We start from the raw sequence: 17,858 nt of genomic DNA, 5'->3' as shown, positions 1-17,858 counted from the left end.
GAAAGCTCCTCTCAATCTCAATTCCAGCCTGTCTTAGGTCACCCACAATTAACGTTGGCCATCTACTTTTAGCCGACGAAGCCACCCCTATCGTTCCCATGAGCTCATCCTCCTCATGCAATCTGCACCCGAAAAGGACCCTCTATGCTACTATGACACCACGTCCCTCACCTCCTGCACACCTAAAGGCCACCTTGGGTATAACTAAGCCAATCGATACTTTGCGTGTTTGCTGCGTTTACTTTGACTGATATGTGATCGTCACCTCACCTTTGCGTGTTATGAGTCGACACCATTCATTGTTTAAGGCAAAAATAAAAGCAGCTTATGATCACCACCATTACTTTTCCCAGTTACACTCCTCTTTTTCACACCTTTTCTGCTGCATAAAACTACAAACACCTTTTGACTTCCGCGCTTCATCGCTGTAACGTTGGTCCATCCGCTCCTGTGCCGAGCGCAGCAATCGGAAGAAGGAAGCCTTCGGGCCGACGACAACGATGCGACAGTCGCCTGCCAGCCGAAATATTGTACGCCTACATAGCTGGTTCCTGTTCCGCAGCGGGGAGGTGATGGCGGCCGAACGCGGTAGAGCCATCACGGGAAAACCGACGGCTGTGATTCCCTCTCCTCGCGCACATCAGAAGGCGGAGATGACGCAGGCCGTTCCGTGGTCGGCATTTTCTCCTCGGGTTCGTTACGTCCCATCCAACCTTCGTCCTGTCGTATCGGACGTCGTTGTACCGTCTCTGAGCTCACGACACCTGTCTCCTCGCGTGTGGTTCAATTCTGGCGGCGACACATGTGACCCAAATCGAGGCATTGCAAGTTTTGTCTTACAACAGTACATGCCTGCTCCGAAACCATCGACGTCGCATGACGCACGTGACAGGACGGCCATGTTTCACGGGCCCCGTAACGGTCGGCAGCGCCGACATTATATCGGGGAAAATTGCACTTAACTCCTTAACAAATCCAAAATTAAACAACATACATTGCATTTTATGCACAGACATTAAGTCGATGGCCTTAACAAAATTGCACGAGAATTATCGGTAGTCATATTAAACTGTAGGTCAAAGGTTACGAATGTACACGAGACGAGAATGAGTCTACATACGTGTCTGATGGATTCAGTAGCTGACATCGAATCTAGTAGAAGAACACAGACGGGAAATCGATTCTCTACGATTTAAACGGAGGATTTAGGAAGAGTAAATAAGAAAGAAGTGAGGATATAAAGCTAAATCTAAATATGCGTCTAATTGACATGAAAAAAATGGTTAGGAAAACCGTCTCTTTTGTTCGGCTCTAATTGCGCTACAGAGAGATCCTCCTCTCCGGAAGCAACCGGCACCAGCCAGTCCACGAAGCAATATCCATTACCTATTCGATTAAATACCTGCCAATCGTAGCCACTCAGACGACACCGTAACAGAGGAGCACCAAACGGGACGCGCCGCTCGGTCTTCCTCTCGCGATCTGTGGGTGATGGCGGAGGGGAGCGGCAGCGGTAGCAGCAGAAGCAATAGCAGGGCGCGGGCGCTGCTGCTGGGGCGGTATGAGGTGGGGCGGCTGCTGGGGCACGGCACGTTCGCGAAGGTATACCACGCGCGCCACGCGGGGACGGGCGAGAGCGTGGCCATCAAGGTGCTCGACAAGGAGAAGATCATGCAGAGTGGCCTCGTCGCCCAAACCAAGCGCGAGATCGCGATCCTCCGCCGCGTTCGCCACCCCAACATCGTCCACCTCCACGAGGTCATGGCCACCAAGTCCAAGATCTACTTCGTGATGGAGCTGGTTCGGGGTGGCGAGTTGTTCGCCCGCGTCGCCAAGGGCCGACTCCCCGAGCCCGCCGCCCGCCGCTACTTCCAGCAGCTCGTCTCCGCCGTCGCTTTCTGTCACGCCCGCGGCGTCTTCCACCGGGACCTCAAGCCCGAGAACCTCCTCCTCGACGACCGCGGCAACCTCAAGGTCTCTGACTTCGGCCTGTCCGCCGTGTCCGACCAGATCCGCCAGGACGGCCTCTTCCACACCTTCTGCGGCACCCCGGCCTACGTGGCCCCGGAGGTGCTCGCTCGCAAGGGCTACGACGCCGCCAAGGCCGACATCTGGTCCTCCGGCGTCATCCTCTTCGTCCTAATGGCCGGCTACCTCCCCTTCCACGACCACAACCTCATGGCCATGTACCGCAAGATCCACAAGGGCGAGTTTCGATGCCCCAGATGGTTCTCCGCCGACCTCGTCCACCTCCTGTCCCGCCTCCTCGACGGCAATCCCGCCACCCGGATCACCATCCCCGAGATCATGGACAACCGCTGGTTCAAGAAGGGCTTCCGCCAGGTCAAGTTCTACATCGAAGACGACAAATTCCACCGCTTCGACGACATCGACACGCCACCGGCACCCCTTCCGCCCCCGGACGAGCACTCCGAATCGGAGTCCGAATCAGAGACGAACTCGAAGCCCAATTGCTCCACCTCCAATTCCTCCTCCATAAGCGGCGGTCCGCGACGGGGGCTGGGGCTGCCTCGGCCCGCGAGCCTGAACGCGTTCGACATCATCTCCTTCTCCCCGGGGTTCAACCTCTCGGGGCTGTTCGAAGAGAGTGGGGAGGAGGCAAGGTTCGTATCCGGGGAGCCCGTCTCCAAGATCCTCTCGAAATTAGAGGAGATCGCCAAGGTGGTCAGCTTCACGGTGAGGAAGAAGGACTGCCAGGTGAGCCTGGAAGGCACCAAGGAAAGCGAGAAGGGCCCGTTGGCGATCGCGGCGGAGATATTCGAGCTCACGCCGTCGTTGGTGGTGGTGGAGGTGAAGAAGAAGGCCGGGGACCAGGGTGAGTACGAGGAGTTCTGCAACAGGGAGCTCAAACCCGGACTGCAGAATCTAATGTACGACGAGCTGTCTGCCGGAGCCGCCAACATCGCGTCCGATACCGAGTAGAGCACCACACATCTTGAGTACCTCATGCAACCTCGAACATGCTCTCTCTTCTTCTTCTTCTTCTTCTTCTTCTTCTTCATAACTCCATATGCTTTTTGCTGTGTTCTGTAATATATATAACTATTGTTGGTGAGCACTCTTATGTAAATTGGTGATTGACATTACTTCGTTAAGAAGATGAACACGAGCTGTTCTCTTCTCATGACACCTCCAACAGCTTCACGATGTGTGTGTTGAACAGAGTCATGGCTTCTTCGAGGGTTTCTTCCGTTCTTCGCCTTACAGAAGTCGGATGTTTCTTCCACAAATTCTTGCAAGAAGCATCAAACAAAAATTAATGCTTCAAATAACTCAAGAAATTATTGTTCTTCCTGTGAAGAATTTGGAATTACTTGAATGACATATCCTGGCCAACCCTAATGGACTCGGTGTTACAAGCTTCTATGATCTTGTAAACTACGCAGCTGTTTCTTTCTTCCTGTAAAGAATGACACCTCGTTTGTAGCCTTCTCCCAGTTGACATGACTTCATATAAATATATGTGATTCGATCACAACCACTGAGCCAACGAAGAGATGCCTTGTTATTATTTGTTTTCCATCTGCTAGTTTGATGCTTCCACTTTTGGAGTTGCAGAATAGAACCGAGGACAAGTTTCTATCATTTTCTTAATGAGTTCATCTCCGTCTTTATTTGGGAGGAAAGGCTTAAGAGCTAGCAATCAGCTTCAGACTTCAAACTACTGTAATAGGTGACCTTCGTCCATTAATTTATAGAGATTAGACGCAAGCGTAAGCTTCTCGAATGAGGCTAAAAGGACACTCATGCATGCCCAGATTGTACATGGATTAATCATTTTCTGGCGTGCACTCTTCCGGTCGTCTTTGATGTCGACTTGCCTATTCAAGCTGCACGGAAAAGGCCACCGGAGATAAAAAGACAACCAATGCAATTCCAATTAGATTCATCATCGATCTCAACACATCTCGATGCTTATTTGAGAGTCGACACGATTGACTTTGGGTAGGAATCGTTTACTATTCCACTTCAGTGCTAGGAAATAGAGCCAGAGATTCGAGCACATCAGATGATTCTTGTTGTTCACTTGCACTGTGGATTCCTGCCTTTGTTTTCTCGACCAGATAGATCTCCTCCCATCCATTTCCTGCGTAGTAGACAAATCAACCCAACTCCATACTGGAGTTGGTCCCAAAGGAACCTTTGGGAAAGTATTTTTGGAGACAAGCGATGGTAACAAACACTCGGGAATAAAGACTCAGAGCAGAGCGGACAGTCCTCCTTTTCTGTGTACTGTGAATTAGATGCATCGGGATGGGAGTTGTACCATAGGAATTACTTCTGTCACGCATTCTTCCATTAATAAGAGAGAGGGAGACAGATCCCACAGCAAGTGAAGCTGGTCTGACATAACATTTATATTGCAGTCCTTTCGAAGCAGAGTACGGAGTAAGATGACTGGTCACACAGTTAGATCTATACTTAACATCTTCGAGTATTACAGTTCTCCATGTCTATTAAGAATTTAATTGGATTTGCCTGTCAAAATGTGTTCCTCAACTTGGAGGCAACCGCTCATCTTTATCATCACGATGTTGGCATTCTAACCTCCACTGGCTGATCATCTTGGCTCGCAGTCACGAAAGCATCCAGTAGTGAAAGTAGAAATGCCTACGAAAGATGCAAAGAAGATGAGGATGACAACAATTTGACTCCCGAGCTGCAGCTAAGCTTGTTATGGAGCTCGGTAAATGATGCGGAAAATGAGAAGGGTCATGAGACTGAAGAAGTAAACAGTGTGCTCTCGCTCTCACTCTCCCCCCCTACTTCAATGCAACAAGGAAAACACATGAAACCTGAGATGCAGTCCTTGGAGGGAGATGACAGCAGCAAAGCCGCTCTGGAGCTGAGTACTCCAAGGCATCGGAGTGAGATCTTTCAAGTACTAGTTGTTTCAAGGCCTTTAGGGATTCAGAACTTGCTGTCGATGAAATAAGATTGAAGCCAATGATCCTTTTATGAATTTGATAGAGAGGATACGTGGTGATGATCGAATAAGTTCGATTTAATTCAGACCTAATTTAGATTTAAACCATTTGATTATGCTTAGGAGGCATTTGAAATTCTTAAATTAGTGTAAAAGACGGAGGTTAATTAGGATTCTCGATGTGATTCTTCTAATACTAAGTTAGTGACAAGTGGTGTTTAAGACTAAATGAAAGAGATCTCCTAAGAAAAGTATTTTTTCCTAATTGATTATATAAATGTAAGATATTTAGAAAATATTTTTATATCAAAATCATATCGATGTTCTTTATCACATGGTAAATTTAATAATTTTAAATTTTAATATTTTTTATAAATTAAAATGTGACATATCGAACGAACGGATAATGAGATCAAATATCCAAACAATCGATAAAATTTATTAATTTATCTATGAACATAGTCTCATTCTATAAAACTAAATATATTAGAAGGAAACTTACTAATTAAAATTCCTTCTTAGTATTCATAATTTTTTATTGATAATCTCTTAAAAAATAATAAAATTACTATTCATGAATCGCCAACGGTCCTGAAACCGCCAACGTCATTCCAACTTCGTTCCGTAACAGCTCGCTCGTATTCAGGGCCACCAATCAACGTGCTTCCCTTGGCGGGCCCACATCTGCTTGTTCTTATCATCACCGCCACGCAGCACCTCCTTCCGTTACTAATTAGCTCAACGTGCTTCCCTTGGCGGGCCCACATCTGGCTGTTCTTATCATCACCGCCACGCAGCACCTCCTTCCGTTACTAATTAGCTGTACCACCAAACCCCCGCCCCAAAGGCATCGTCTGGACCGTCTGCAAGTACGTCACCTGCTTTACCGCCCTCTTCGCCCGCCCCCAGACTCTCGCCGTATACCTCGGCAACATCGTCGACGGCACCTACACCGGCGTATACCACGTCATCATCTCCCTCCACTTTTACTTCGACTCGCACCGTCGTCGGGATCGCATCCCCGGCCGATCTGGTCCTGCCACCTGTCGATGGACTGTGACTCTCGATCAAGAACTCGACCGACATCCAGCCGATGAAGCTCGCGATACCGACGGACGCTTTCCTGTCTTTCCACTCCGCAGATGAGTTCTGGTACACCAATCCCCCCGATATGTGTATATTCAAGAACAACCTCACCGATCCGCCCGGAAACGGGGCTTTCGGGGTCTTCACCGCCATCCTAGATGGCGATGTCGTCGGCGCCATTTGGCCGTTCACCGTGATCGACACCCACTGCTCTGGAGGCCCATCACCGGCTTCGGATCGTTCGACGACATCGAGATTACCCCCTTCTTGGGGAGGATCTTGGATGGGAAACCTCATGAATTCGGGTTCGGCCTCACGGATGCTTTGAATGTTTGGCTTGTTGATGCCAATCTTCATCTCTGGTTGGATGAGAAGAGCTCGTATGCCTCCGGAAGTTTGATCAAGTATGAAGCACCAGAGTATGTGCCATCTCTGGATTCCCAATTTAGGGATCTCGATGGACGATTCAAGACGAGCGCAAGCTGGTACATATCTTCGACGGGATGGGTGAAATCATCTTATGGGAAGATCACCGCCCATTTCTTCCAAAAGCTACACGAAGCATCCATCCATCTTCTGTATGGAACCTACACCAATCAGACCATCGATTTCAACTATGGCACCTACACCAAGCATCCATCTTCTGTATTGTACTCCGGACAATTTTTTCGCAGCTTCCCACTGTATGTGGACTCTGGGACAATCGACCGAGTGAATGATTCATAAACGGGCTGCAAGTATATCACTAGGATTCAACGAGAACAAGTTTTCAGGGGAGAGATTTGGTTTTACATACACCTTGAAGAATCTGCAGACCAAAAGTGGCTATATGCGTGTGAAGGAGAATTTGGTAACAGAGTGGTTTAGCCAGCACTCAGCAAGTGTGCAGATATGAAAGCACTGATGGCTGCTGTTTTAGGAATGTGAGCACCAGCAATTACAGTGTTCTGTATGATAATTCAGAGGAAGCTTGCTCCAAGAACTCACCAATAGGCATAGAGTTCTTCTCTAACTGATATCTTCCTTCTCCAATGGGGAAGTTTCTGGCGTCTGAAGTGTATAGGTCGAAGAATGGTGATTGAAATATTTAACCTAGCTGATTCTTCCATTGCTCAATAAAAGTAATTCAAGCTCTATGAGGCCACTGCCTTAGATTTTGGGTTTTCCCGTTTCTGCTGCATCAAAAGGCCTGTAAGTTAGGAAATGAAACTTTATGGTCTTTATTTTACAGCACGAAGGCTGTGTTTATGTTTGATTCCATGCTTCATTTAATTGCCTATGATCGTTGTTGATGTTATCAGAGTTTGAACCATTTTCTTTATCTGTAGTTGCATTCATGTCTGAGTTTTTTACATTCTAGATTGCAGCAATAGACATCAAACAAAATCTTATTCCTTTTTCAGAGATAATAGTTGCTATTTCTAAACTCTAATTGTATACTTGACTTTCAAGAGGTACTAGTTTTAGTCCAATGAGTTAAATTATGTTTCCTTTTTTATCTCTATAAAATGAGTATCATAAGTTGTTGCGAGGTATCACATTGTCAGACACTGCTCTAAGTGCTTTACATGTCAGACTAACAATGTTATAAGTGCTTTAGAAAGTAATCTGCAAATGATGATACTTCGTTGGAAAGAACTACTAGATGAAAACTGTAGATTCTTCTGAAAACAAGGTGTATTTTCACTCGTTACTATCAAATCATGTTTGCCTGATATGGAATTCCTTTCAAGTCTAGACTACTTTTTCAGCTTTTGAACCTGAAAAAGATGGTTGCCTGATATAAAGATGGTTGAGCTGTTCATATCACATAATAAATAAACTGACAAATGGCTTATGAATGAACCATATGAATTGCAATACATTCTCTTAGCAGAGTGCTTATGATAAACAAATGAACATTATTATTATTTATTTGTGAAGCAATTCACAGATAACTTAATGCAGCATGACACTAGGGATTCGACAAAGCTGATCTCATTCCATATTTTATCAACTTTATCATGAGAAACCAGTCAAAAGAAATCAGATTATTATGGAAATTTGAGAAGGTGCATTATGAAAATCATATTTTATTCTTCATGCATAGACGAATCCAACAGTATTCAACTTAAAGCTTCTGGTCCATTTCTCTTCCATTCATCTGGCCTTCAACTTGAAATTTTAAGTGCAACCTTACTCCGCACCAAAGGCTAAAAGCTGGCTGCCTCTTCAAACTTTGTCCATGGTAACTTGTGCTTGGCAAGTTTTAATTTCTTTGCTGCTACACCCATGACATTCCCATTGCTCTACAAGAAAAGGCAGTTAAAACTTTAGGAAAAAGCTGGCATTGAACTAAATTTCTGAAGAGAGTATTCTCTAAGTGAACAAGTATATGTGATCACACATGTATAATATGCAAATGGTGTGCATTCGAAATTTCAGAACCATAATAACAATTTTTGTATGTGGTAGTTTCAATTCAGTTCCTAGAATTTGAACTACATATTGGTAGTTGATCGATAAGGATATCCCAGAAGGAATTAGATTGCTCATTGTATATGACAATGCAATCGGCATACATTGTCACTTGACAAGCTATCCAAGGATTATTTTTCAAATTCAAATAAGAAATCCTAAAATGTGAATGAGATCTAGATTGAACTTACAAAGAAGAGAGGAGGGGGCATTGCAATGATGGAAAACATAGAAACAACAAAACTCAATGTTTGTCTTAGAAGTTGCAGAAAGTTAAGGATTTACATATTGAGAATTTATATTTCTATCTTCTATTCAAACATTTGCTTATATGGCACATTAGTAAATGAGGTTGTTTATTGTTCTTCCAACCAATGACCAAATCTTGCATGATAGTGTCCCTTCGTTGATCGATCCATTTAGTTGTTTATTACTGTCTTCTGTTAAGTGTATCAATTATTAACTTAAATTCTTTGTTAGTTATTTGTTGCTACCAAGGTCAAATATTGGTTGGTAACGTACTAATCGATATTTACCGATCCAACAAATGACTGGTATCAGATTATATGGTCAAATGCTGATTTGTATCATTTTCTTGTACCGGATGATACAGGTAGCTGTATCGCTTGGGACACTGATACCATATTTGATTCACTAGATTATCAAAATCGATACCTGATCTCTACTTGCTAAGTGCTCTGACTGATCAGTTAACTACTGAATCAAGAAGCTAAGGATATGCTAACCTGGAGGCAGATTCCAAGTACACCACAAATGGGATAGTCTTGAGGACAGCAGTAATCAGTCCCAGTGCAGCATACTGCATTCTCATAAGAACAGCAACCATAGAGTAGGCAATACCCGAAATATTCATATATGCAGCAGCAAGTTTCTCCAGATGAGCAGTATGACATATCTCCGCACACAACCGGTGAAGGGCTAGGTGGAGGCGGCGGAGGCGGTGGTGGTGGCACAGCAGGTGTCGGAAACGGGGGTGGAGAAGTGGATTGTTTGGTTGGATAAGAAGCCATTGCATTTATGGCACAAACACCATAAGGTAATCCTGTGTTCATCCTGATGTATATGTATCCTTGCATTCCCCAGGTTGTTCCCCATGAATTTTTCACAATCCAATAGTCAACATCGCGTTGTGATCCATATCCAACAATCAGTACTGCATGGTCAATATCATCAGGATTGCTGGAGCAATCTCCATCATATATTCCCTAAAAAGTTCACATTTTTCTTGTTAGTGCAGGCATATGTTAACATGAGGATTAGTGTATTGACAATCAAGTGCAGAAAGATGGATCATCTAGTTCTGTGGCCAGTTACTTACTCCTGCATATAGTTGAAAATCCAGTGATGAACCAACTATACCCACACTGATAGGCTGTTTAAGAACAGCACAAAGGAGAGCATCTTCATTCGGAGTCACATCTTGGTATCCGTCAATTGTCACCGCTTTCATTTTCTCCTAGTGAGATTGTGTGAACACAAGAGTCAGGAGCTTTGAGCACTGAAATCGACAGTCAGATACTGGAATGTTTGTCATGATTTGTGTACCTTTATGGTGTTACATGCTTCATTCTGGCCTGTGTAAGGATAATTTGACTCCGTGTCTATTCCCTTATTTTTTACGACCCACTCAAATGCATAATCCATATAACCTCCCTGACAGCCTGCATTTGTTTTATCACAGTCAATCAGTTCTTGTTCAGAGAGGCTGATAAGGTCTCCTGTAGTGATTGCATTTATCCCTTCCATTGCCCCTGTTGAAGAAAATGCCCAGCAGCTGCCTGTAGCAGAAATTTAAGGCCATTCCATTAGATATCCTACACAAAATTGTACAAGTCTCATGATACAGAATAATGTCCATCTGATCCATTAAACCAACTTTTAAGCCATGATATATATATTTATTTTCTTTCTAGTTACTGATAAATAGTAACATCTGCTTTGTTAGATGGTTGACAATCAAATTAGCATATCAGTTGACAAGTGTTATGCTAGTTTTCAGTGCTTTGAAACACCATCATAAAACTGCGTGCATGCTCCATAAACATATCTTGTCTCTAACTTCTTGATTAACTGTTATCAGCGGTCTTAATTTTGCATTGCATACACACATATATATATGCAAGCACTGAATGAATGAAGCTGCAGAAAGAAATAGTCGTAACAGACTCGATCAGTGGTTACTTTATATGCTTCTATTGACTATGTTTCATAAACTTGTTATGGTGATTGCAGGCAAAATGGAGATGAAGCCCAAATTCTCTGAATCGTGTGTAGGACATTTTCTAAAAGAAGAGAATACTCCAAGGTAAGAGCAAATCTAAGCACACTTACCACAATATCCTTGATCTTTAACTGCCGTCACGACTCCCTTCTTCCTCCAATCTAGCGAGGCTGGTGCGTCGCAGCTCTCCCGTGTCTTCTCCATGTCCCCTCCCCTGCTCATTCCTACTTCTCTTTTCCTACCTATCTTGCTCATATACGTGGCCTTGAACTCCTCGTTGCTCAGATCAGCAAACCTATTGAGACCCACTGCGTGGCCGTGGCTCGATGACGAAGATGATCGCCTCGAGTTCCTATCGAAGACGTACCGGAGGTTCGCGAGAAAGTACTCGAACCTCCGAGCCTTCTCGGCCGGATGCATGTACACCTTGCCATGCGCCCTGCACCACTGCTCGAAGAGCTCGTAGCTGCGTTCCGTTGCATTAGGACCAGGCTCGTACCCAACGATGGAGTATTCGCTGGGAAGACGGCACCAAACGAGGGCTACCGCTGAGAAGCAGAGGAGCAGAGCAAGAGTGGCCTTCATCGTGTGGGAAGCCCTATTTGGACGAGGAGCTTGCGAAGCTTGCTTTTATATACGTTTGATGCTGTGAAAGGTGGTTGACGGTGGTGGTCTGAACGGTAGTTGGTCAGCGTGCTGGAACCTTTCTTCAGCCTTGAAATAGATGGCACCGATGATGCTTACGGAAGAAGTATGCTGCGATCTACCCTTCAAAACCTACCTGTTTACGAATGTTGGGATAATAGATGTGCAAATGGATAATGTCGAGACCACTGATGCAGCAGCCCAGCTGTGAATTCATCTTTGCTGAGCAATCATTTGTTCCATGGATGCCATGATCCACGTCCGTGAGGTTCCCACACTTATCTGTACGATAGAGAGAGAAGTCGAACTTTGGGCAACCAACCATACAACAAACCAAACCGTGATGTTTCCAATTTATCACAGTTTCAATTTGGTTTGGTTTTGTTTTGGTCGATCGTTTTGATTTACGATTCAGCCGGATCAAATCACACCAACCCAAGCCTTGCAGATTACTATCGTATGAGTCCGATGGCAAATATGTAAACAAATATGCATAGAAAAAACATCGTTTTAATTTTGTTTCTTCCGTAAATAAGTATCATGAAACGAACAACAGTGCATTAACGATGCATTGATAGCTAGAATGCATTCATAGAGAGTTACAGTCCGTCTCGATGCTTGACCAGCATCAACCACAACTGTCACTTCAGATGCTTAATGACAACACATAGCCAACTCATAATGAACACCTAATCGGGTGTCACTTTGAAACATCTCCCACCAAACATGTATTCCACAACCACACGAAGATGAAGGCCGGTTAGAATCTTAGATGGGAAGGCCAACTCCTCTTCCACGGGGGAATTGTCTCTCATCCGCAAGTAAATCCATGGCAGCACCAAATAACCAGAACAACCATGGAACGCATCCTGCATCCTTTGTGCTTTCCAAATATAGAACCCTCATTTATCTTTCGAACAGTCGCACACCAAATCTACATACTATAAAAAGACAAGAAGCTCATGTCCTCATCATCTCAAAACTATGTAGAAGACACACAAAATAAAGCTTGCCGATCCCTTAGTCATGTTTTCTGCAGCTAGTTTTCTTTTTATAACTCAAATAAAAGAAAGAAGCTAGCTGCCAAAAAAAGAAGAAGAAGAATCGAAGAAAAAAGTTAAAACGAAAGAAAATAAAAAAAATTGAAATGATTGTTTTGCCCATTGGTTTGACATCCATCCAACATATGATATCACATGTTGTGTTTTCCGTCAGTACAGTCGATAGAATTATAAAAAATAAGATCATTTGTTTCACTTTCATAACTATATAAATCTCAATGTAATTTTTTTTAAGTAAAAGGACCACGATACTAATAGGATCAAAATCCGAGCGTAATATGTAACAACAACCCTATCCAACGAGATCATCTCAGTACTACTTAAGAAACAAAACATGACTCAGCACATCAATGTCAGAGTGTGATGGTTACTGGGTAAGAAATGTCTCATAGCATAAATAGTGTGCATGATGCATGTGTCCCTGTAGCACTTTTAGTTTAATCAGTACATTAGAAACATGTGGAGTGTCATTTTGGACCAAAGGTAGCAACAAATGCAGACTTCTAGCAAGTTTCAGTACCATTAAATAAAACCTGGAAAGTGACACATCGGAATTGGAACTCAGAGTGACTGAAAAAACAAGGAACTATTTAACAAGGTATACCAAATATTTTTCATACATCATGCAGAGTTCTATAAGTAATCAGAAGCATTGGTATCAAATTTAATTTTTGATTGTGCGATAATAACAAGAAGATGCAACAATGAAAGGTGTCCTTCATCAACAGTGTACTATAATCCAGTAAATAAGTTGTCCTTTGTGCACCTCACATACAGGTCTACTAAGTGCATGATCATCATGTAGGATATTAGAATTTTCTACAACTTGGATATCTGGAGGAATGTCATACTAGAATTCTTTAGGACTTGGATATTGTGGACAGATCTACATGATTTTGCAGAGATGACAGTAAACCAGTAGTGAGATGTTGCCACTTGAATTCTTTGTATACAAACATTGTGAGTTCTATAAATAGGGGAGACCATCACAACTGTAAGGCACTAAACTCCAAGTGTCCCTTAAAAGTCTTCTTGGGTATCAGATCACCTAACTTTCTTGAGTGCAGTTCTAGAAATCTAATTTAGGCCAACAAGTTTGTGGTACGGTTTGCCTTTTGCCTAACTGGGAAGAAGTTCCATGTGTGAAACCCTGTTGTATTTGATGAGGAAACTGCTAAACTATTTGGTTGACAACAGCAGGATAAAAAAGATACATGAAAGTGGTGAAATATGGATTGATGACATGTTTCTGCAGGGCATTAAGTTTGAGATACACATATATAATGAATATAAAAATAAATAGAATCAAGGGCGAATTGTCGGAAAAAGCTCTTAACTTTAACTTTAGGTTTTTCATGGAGAGCACCCCAAGCTTGAAAAATTCCTGCAGGGCACCACTTTTTCAAAAATAATCATTTTGCCCCTATTGATCATTGCCCTCAGTCGCACCTCCGTCCATGCCAGGTCGCGCCTTCACTTCGTCGGCTGCCCTGCACCTAACAACCCCGCCCACCCCCCTTCCCTCCCATAGCCGCCTGCACCTTTGCACGCGGGCTAGTAAAGTCGACCGCCCCCTCCCTTCCCCTCGTCACCTGCACCTCCATGCATGGGCTGGCCCTGCTGACCGCCCCCCTCCGATCCCCTAGCCGCCTGTGTATCCGCGCACGGGATAGTAACGCCGACCACCCCCTCCCTTCCCTTGGCCGCTTGTGCCTCTGTGCAAGAGTCACGTCCAACCATGACAAGGGTTGACGAGCCAAGTGGCCAAGCACGAGTAGAGGCACGGCTAGGGCTGAGGCTACGATAGAAATTTTCAAAGTTACAAGGCAAAATGATCTTTTCAAGCAACCATGGGTGCTCTATGGAAAAAAAATCCAAAGTTAGGCTTTTTCCAAGAATTCGCCCTAGAATCATTATGGAGACATAATATAGGCATTATTAAACAATATTTCCTTAAGAGACATAAGGACAGACTTAACACATGAACAAGGCAAATATGTTAATATTTCATCAGATAGTGCAATTCATGATTATTCTGCATTGTCAGGGCTATAACCAGAAGGTTTTACTCTTTTTTTTTTTTTTTCAAGAGTTACAAGTCCAAGGTTGCTATTTAAAACTTAAATAGTCAGCACATATTCCACCATCACCAGTTACCGTGGGTTTAGCAGAAGAAGAGTAAAAACATAAACCGACGGAGTCAAGAATGTATGAAAAGAAGGATTTAGAACTATAAAGAATCTTCCTGTGGAAGAATAAAAGAAGGAGGTCCAGAGCACAAGTTGCAGTCAAATACTAGGAAATGGGAAAGAGATTCATTTGATTTGGCTTTAGAAAACTCCACGTCAATGACTTTTGACTATCCAAAAATACATAAAACTACAGCATTAAGACATAATATCCTTGTTTGGGGTTGGCTACATTGAGTTTCGTCCTACCTCTGAGATCTGTATGCAAAGCCAACAATCATGCAGAGGTCAAATACCAAGAAACTTGAGTTCCAGTTTACATAGAATATATGAACCTGAAGTACTGGGATGGCTCAGAAAATTGACATGAAAAGGAAATTTGACTGATTACTTCTAAATACATTCTACATATAAAAAGGACTCAACATCTTCGTAAGCACATGAGACATAGTGTTGTTAAGTTAATTTGTTGCAAAGTGATGAAAGAATTGAAATTCCTTTGAACTAGGTTATCCCTGTCTCTTCAGGGTGTTCTTCCACGAGTTCAAGACGCATCCACTCTCCTATGGACTCCTACCCTTTCTCACACTTAACAACACTCTCCTATGGACTCCCATTTGTACAATCTCCTCCCTCCCCTTCCGCCTTCCTCTCTCACTAAGAAAAGAAAAAAGAGAACTGCACTGGAATCTTTTGTGCCAAAGATAGCTAATGAAGATGAAAGAACACAATATGTAAAAACATAATTTGTTACGTTTTTAAATCACAGTAAATCTCTCTCAATCACTATTATCAAGTAACAAAAGAGCTTTTAGCAGAACTTAAACCAGACAATGCTAATTACCGAAAAGTGATGTTCATGCATCCACTTAAAAAAATGAATTGAAATTTCCCAGTATCTATTTTTAACAGAATGTTTCTTCTTATATCATTCTGCATCTAATCAAACTTTTTCCATACATCCTGTTGAAAATTGTAATGAAATTTCTCAGTAACTCCCATAGATTGAATTTTTCTTTTTATATCATTCTGCATCAGAACTAACTTTTCATTAATATTTTTAGAACTTGTACACATACACATCAACTGACAAAGAGAAAAGAATACAGATGCACATATCAAAAGAAGTACAAAACTATATTAAGCCAAGGGAAAAGTATATGGTCATATCATAGGTGCTGAGGTGTAACTATGCTACCATCAAAGTTTATGAGCTAAAAATTATAGATATAAGGCTTTGGATAGACCTAAACTGTATTTGCAAACGACCTAGATATTCAACGTAAAAAAAATATTAAGTTCATGGTGGCAAAATCCTGGGAAGGTAGCTGCAGAGTCGAACAGAATTCAAAATACAAGTAAAAAAGGCATTCATAAATTGCATTGAGAAAAAGCATCACTTAGTATACTTCGACAGTAAGGCACTCACAAATTTAAAAGACTACATACAACCTCCATATGAAATATGTCAAAACAAGATCTTCTAATATTTAGAAGAAAATAAAGAAATACTACTAAACCACTTAGATAGCAGTCTAACATCATGAATCACGGGAAGAAAATACAGAAGTGAGCAAGTGTATGGAACACAAGTGGACACTAGAAGATAATTACAAGCTTATTTCTCAACTATTGCAAAACTAACAAATACTATGATGTAGTGATCCAAGTTGCCAAGAATTTGTGGAAGTCCATGCAATGTCACAGTTTCAACAGCTTAAAGACACTATTAAAAAAGGCATAAAATTGGGCAAAGTATAAATACTTTGGTTGAGGTTAAACCGAAAATGATATGAATTTATGGCAGAACAAACACAATTGAACAACCAATTATTCCCTCAGAACATAATACCTGCAGCATTTTAACCATCCTTTGACATAATTGTGACTAAGATTAACATACCCAACTGATATTGTTTTGGTTGGCAATGTCCTCCTGTTCATCTTCTTTATTATCCTTGATGAAGCTTCGCAGATGAGTAAAAATGCAGACACGAACGTAAGCTACCCCCTCACAGAAACCAGAGATCAAGAAGCTGCTCTCAAGCTCTGGGGTCAGTCCCGTGCTGCCAGACATAGACGACCTCGTCCCACCCAGTGCTCGCAATCAGGCCCTCGACAAGAACACTCATGTCGATCCCGACTGCGAACTCTGTGTGGTGGTCGTACCTCGCGATGAGGGCGTCCTCCGCCCGGTAATCCCACATACACACGGTCATGTCATAGGAGCAGGAGAGAAGGACACTTTCCCTGTGGGGAGAGAAGCGAATTCGGCGGACCGCGTAGCCGTGGCCGGCGAGGTTAGCCAGGGGCGCCCGGGTGGCGCGGATGTCCCAGACGCGGATGGTCTTATCCACCGAGGCGGTGGCGAGGCAGCACTCGTCGTACTTGTTCCAGTCGCAGGAGAGGATCTCGTGATCGTGAGCAGGGATGACGAGGGTGGAGACGGGTTCGCGGACGTCCCAGACGCGGACGGTGCGATCGCCGGAGGCAGAGGCGAACACATCGGCGTGGCGGGGGCTCCAGGAGACGGAGTAGACGCAGTAGGAGTGCTCGCGGAAGGTGCGGAGGCTGGCGGGGCGATCAAGGGTCCAGAGCTTGAGGGAGTCGTCCCAGGATGCGGAGAGGAAGGAGTCGCGGCGAACGGGATTCCAATCCACGGAGTGGGCCTCGCGGGAGTGCTCGCGGAACGAGCGCACCGGGTTGGCGGAGGGCGGCAGGGAGGCATCCCACAGCTTGAGGGAGCCGTCGGCCACGGCGGAGACGGCAAGGGAGTCATGCGACTCGGACCAGCAGCAGTCGTAGACGCCGTCGGCGGTGTCGAAGGCGGCCACCTCGGAGATACCGGGGGCGCCGGGAGAGGGGAGGAGGTCAAGGACATGGAGGCGGCCGTTGCCGAGGATGCCGAAGTTTTGGGAAGTGGCGACGAGAAGGCGGCCCTCATAAAAGGGGCTGAACCGCACCGCGTAGCCGCTGAAGGGCGTCTTGAACACCGGCATCGCCGATCGATCCTCCCTACTTCGTCTACTCGTGGAATCCTCTCTCTCTCTCTCTCACCTCCTCTCCCTCGAGATGAGAGAGAAGAGGCGGCGGTAATAAAGAGATTTATTGGAGAAGACTCGAGGTCTTTTTCTATAGATAATAACATAAATAGAGAAAATAGAAGACGAGCAGAGAAAAGAAGAAAACCCTTTTGGATCAACATCGAGTCGGTAGACATGATAGAGCCC

At 44.0% G+C, this 17,858-nt stretch overlaps 3 protein-coding genes and 1 pseudogene across 3 annotated transcripts; 2 read left to right on the top strand and 2 right to left on the bottom strand.

Moving 5' to 3' along the window:
- The first annotated feature begins 1,420 nt into the window (after window positions 1–1,420).
- LOC135614852 (CBL-interacting serine/threonine-protein kinase 12-like) lies at window positions 1,421–3,150 on the top strand. Its single transcript, XM_065112667.1, has one exon. It carries the CDS (start codon window positions 1,492–1,494, stop codon window positions 2,941–2,943), a length of 1,452 nt encoding a protein of 483 aa, XP_064968739.1. The 5' UTR covers window positions 1,421–1,491; the 3' UTR covers window positions 2,944–3,150.
- A 1,672-nt stretch (window positions 3,151–4,822) lies between these two features.
- On the top strand, window positions 4,823–10,171 carry LOC103988409 (peptide-N4-(N-acetyl-beta-glucosaminyl)asparagine amidase A-like; annotated as a pseudogene).
- On the bottom strand, window positions 7,996–11,323 carry LOC135614849 (cysteine protease XCP1-like). Its single transcript, XM_065112664.1, has 5 exons — window positions 10,844–11,323; window positions 10,058–10,290; window positions 9,831–9,968; window positions 9,238–9,717; window positions 7,996–8,322 (listed from the first exon to the last, which is right to left on the bottom strand). Exons 1-5 carry the CDS (start codon window positions 11,316–11,318, stop codon window positions 8,227–8,229), a joined length of 1,422 nt encoding a protein of 473 aa, XP_064968736.1. The 5' UTR covers window positions 11,319–11,323; the 3' UTR covers window positions 7,996–8,226.
- Window positions 11,324–11,919: 596 nt separating this feature from the next.
- LOC135614851 (peroxisome biogenesis protein 7-like) lies at window positions 11,920–17,746 on the bottom strand. The gene is made up of 2 exons (XM_065112666.1): window positions 16,532–17,746; window positions 11,920–12,319 (listed from the first exon to the last, which is right to left on the bottom strand). Exon 1 carries the CDS (start codon window positions 17,625–17,627, stop codon window positions 16,671–16,673), a length of 957 nt encoding a protein of 318 aa, XP_064968738.1. The 5' UTR covers window positions 17,628–17,746; the 3' UTR covers window positions 11,920–12,319; window positions 16,532–16,670.
- Window positions 17,747–17,858: the final 112 nt, after the last annotated feature.

Source organism: Musa acuminata, chromosome BXJ2-6, assembly GCF_036884655.1.
Source record: "Musa acuminata AAA Group cultivar baxijiao chromosome BXJ2-6, Cavendish_Baxijiao_AAA, whole genome shotgun sequence".
In the NCBI taxonomy this organism is placed as follows: Eukaryota; Viridiplantae; Streptophyta; class Magnoliopsida; order Zingiberales; family Musaceae; genus Musa; species Musa acuminata.
This window is presented reverse-complemented; position numbering and strand designations above follow the sequence as displayed.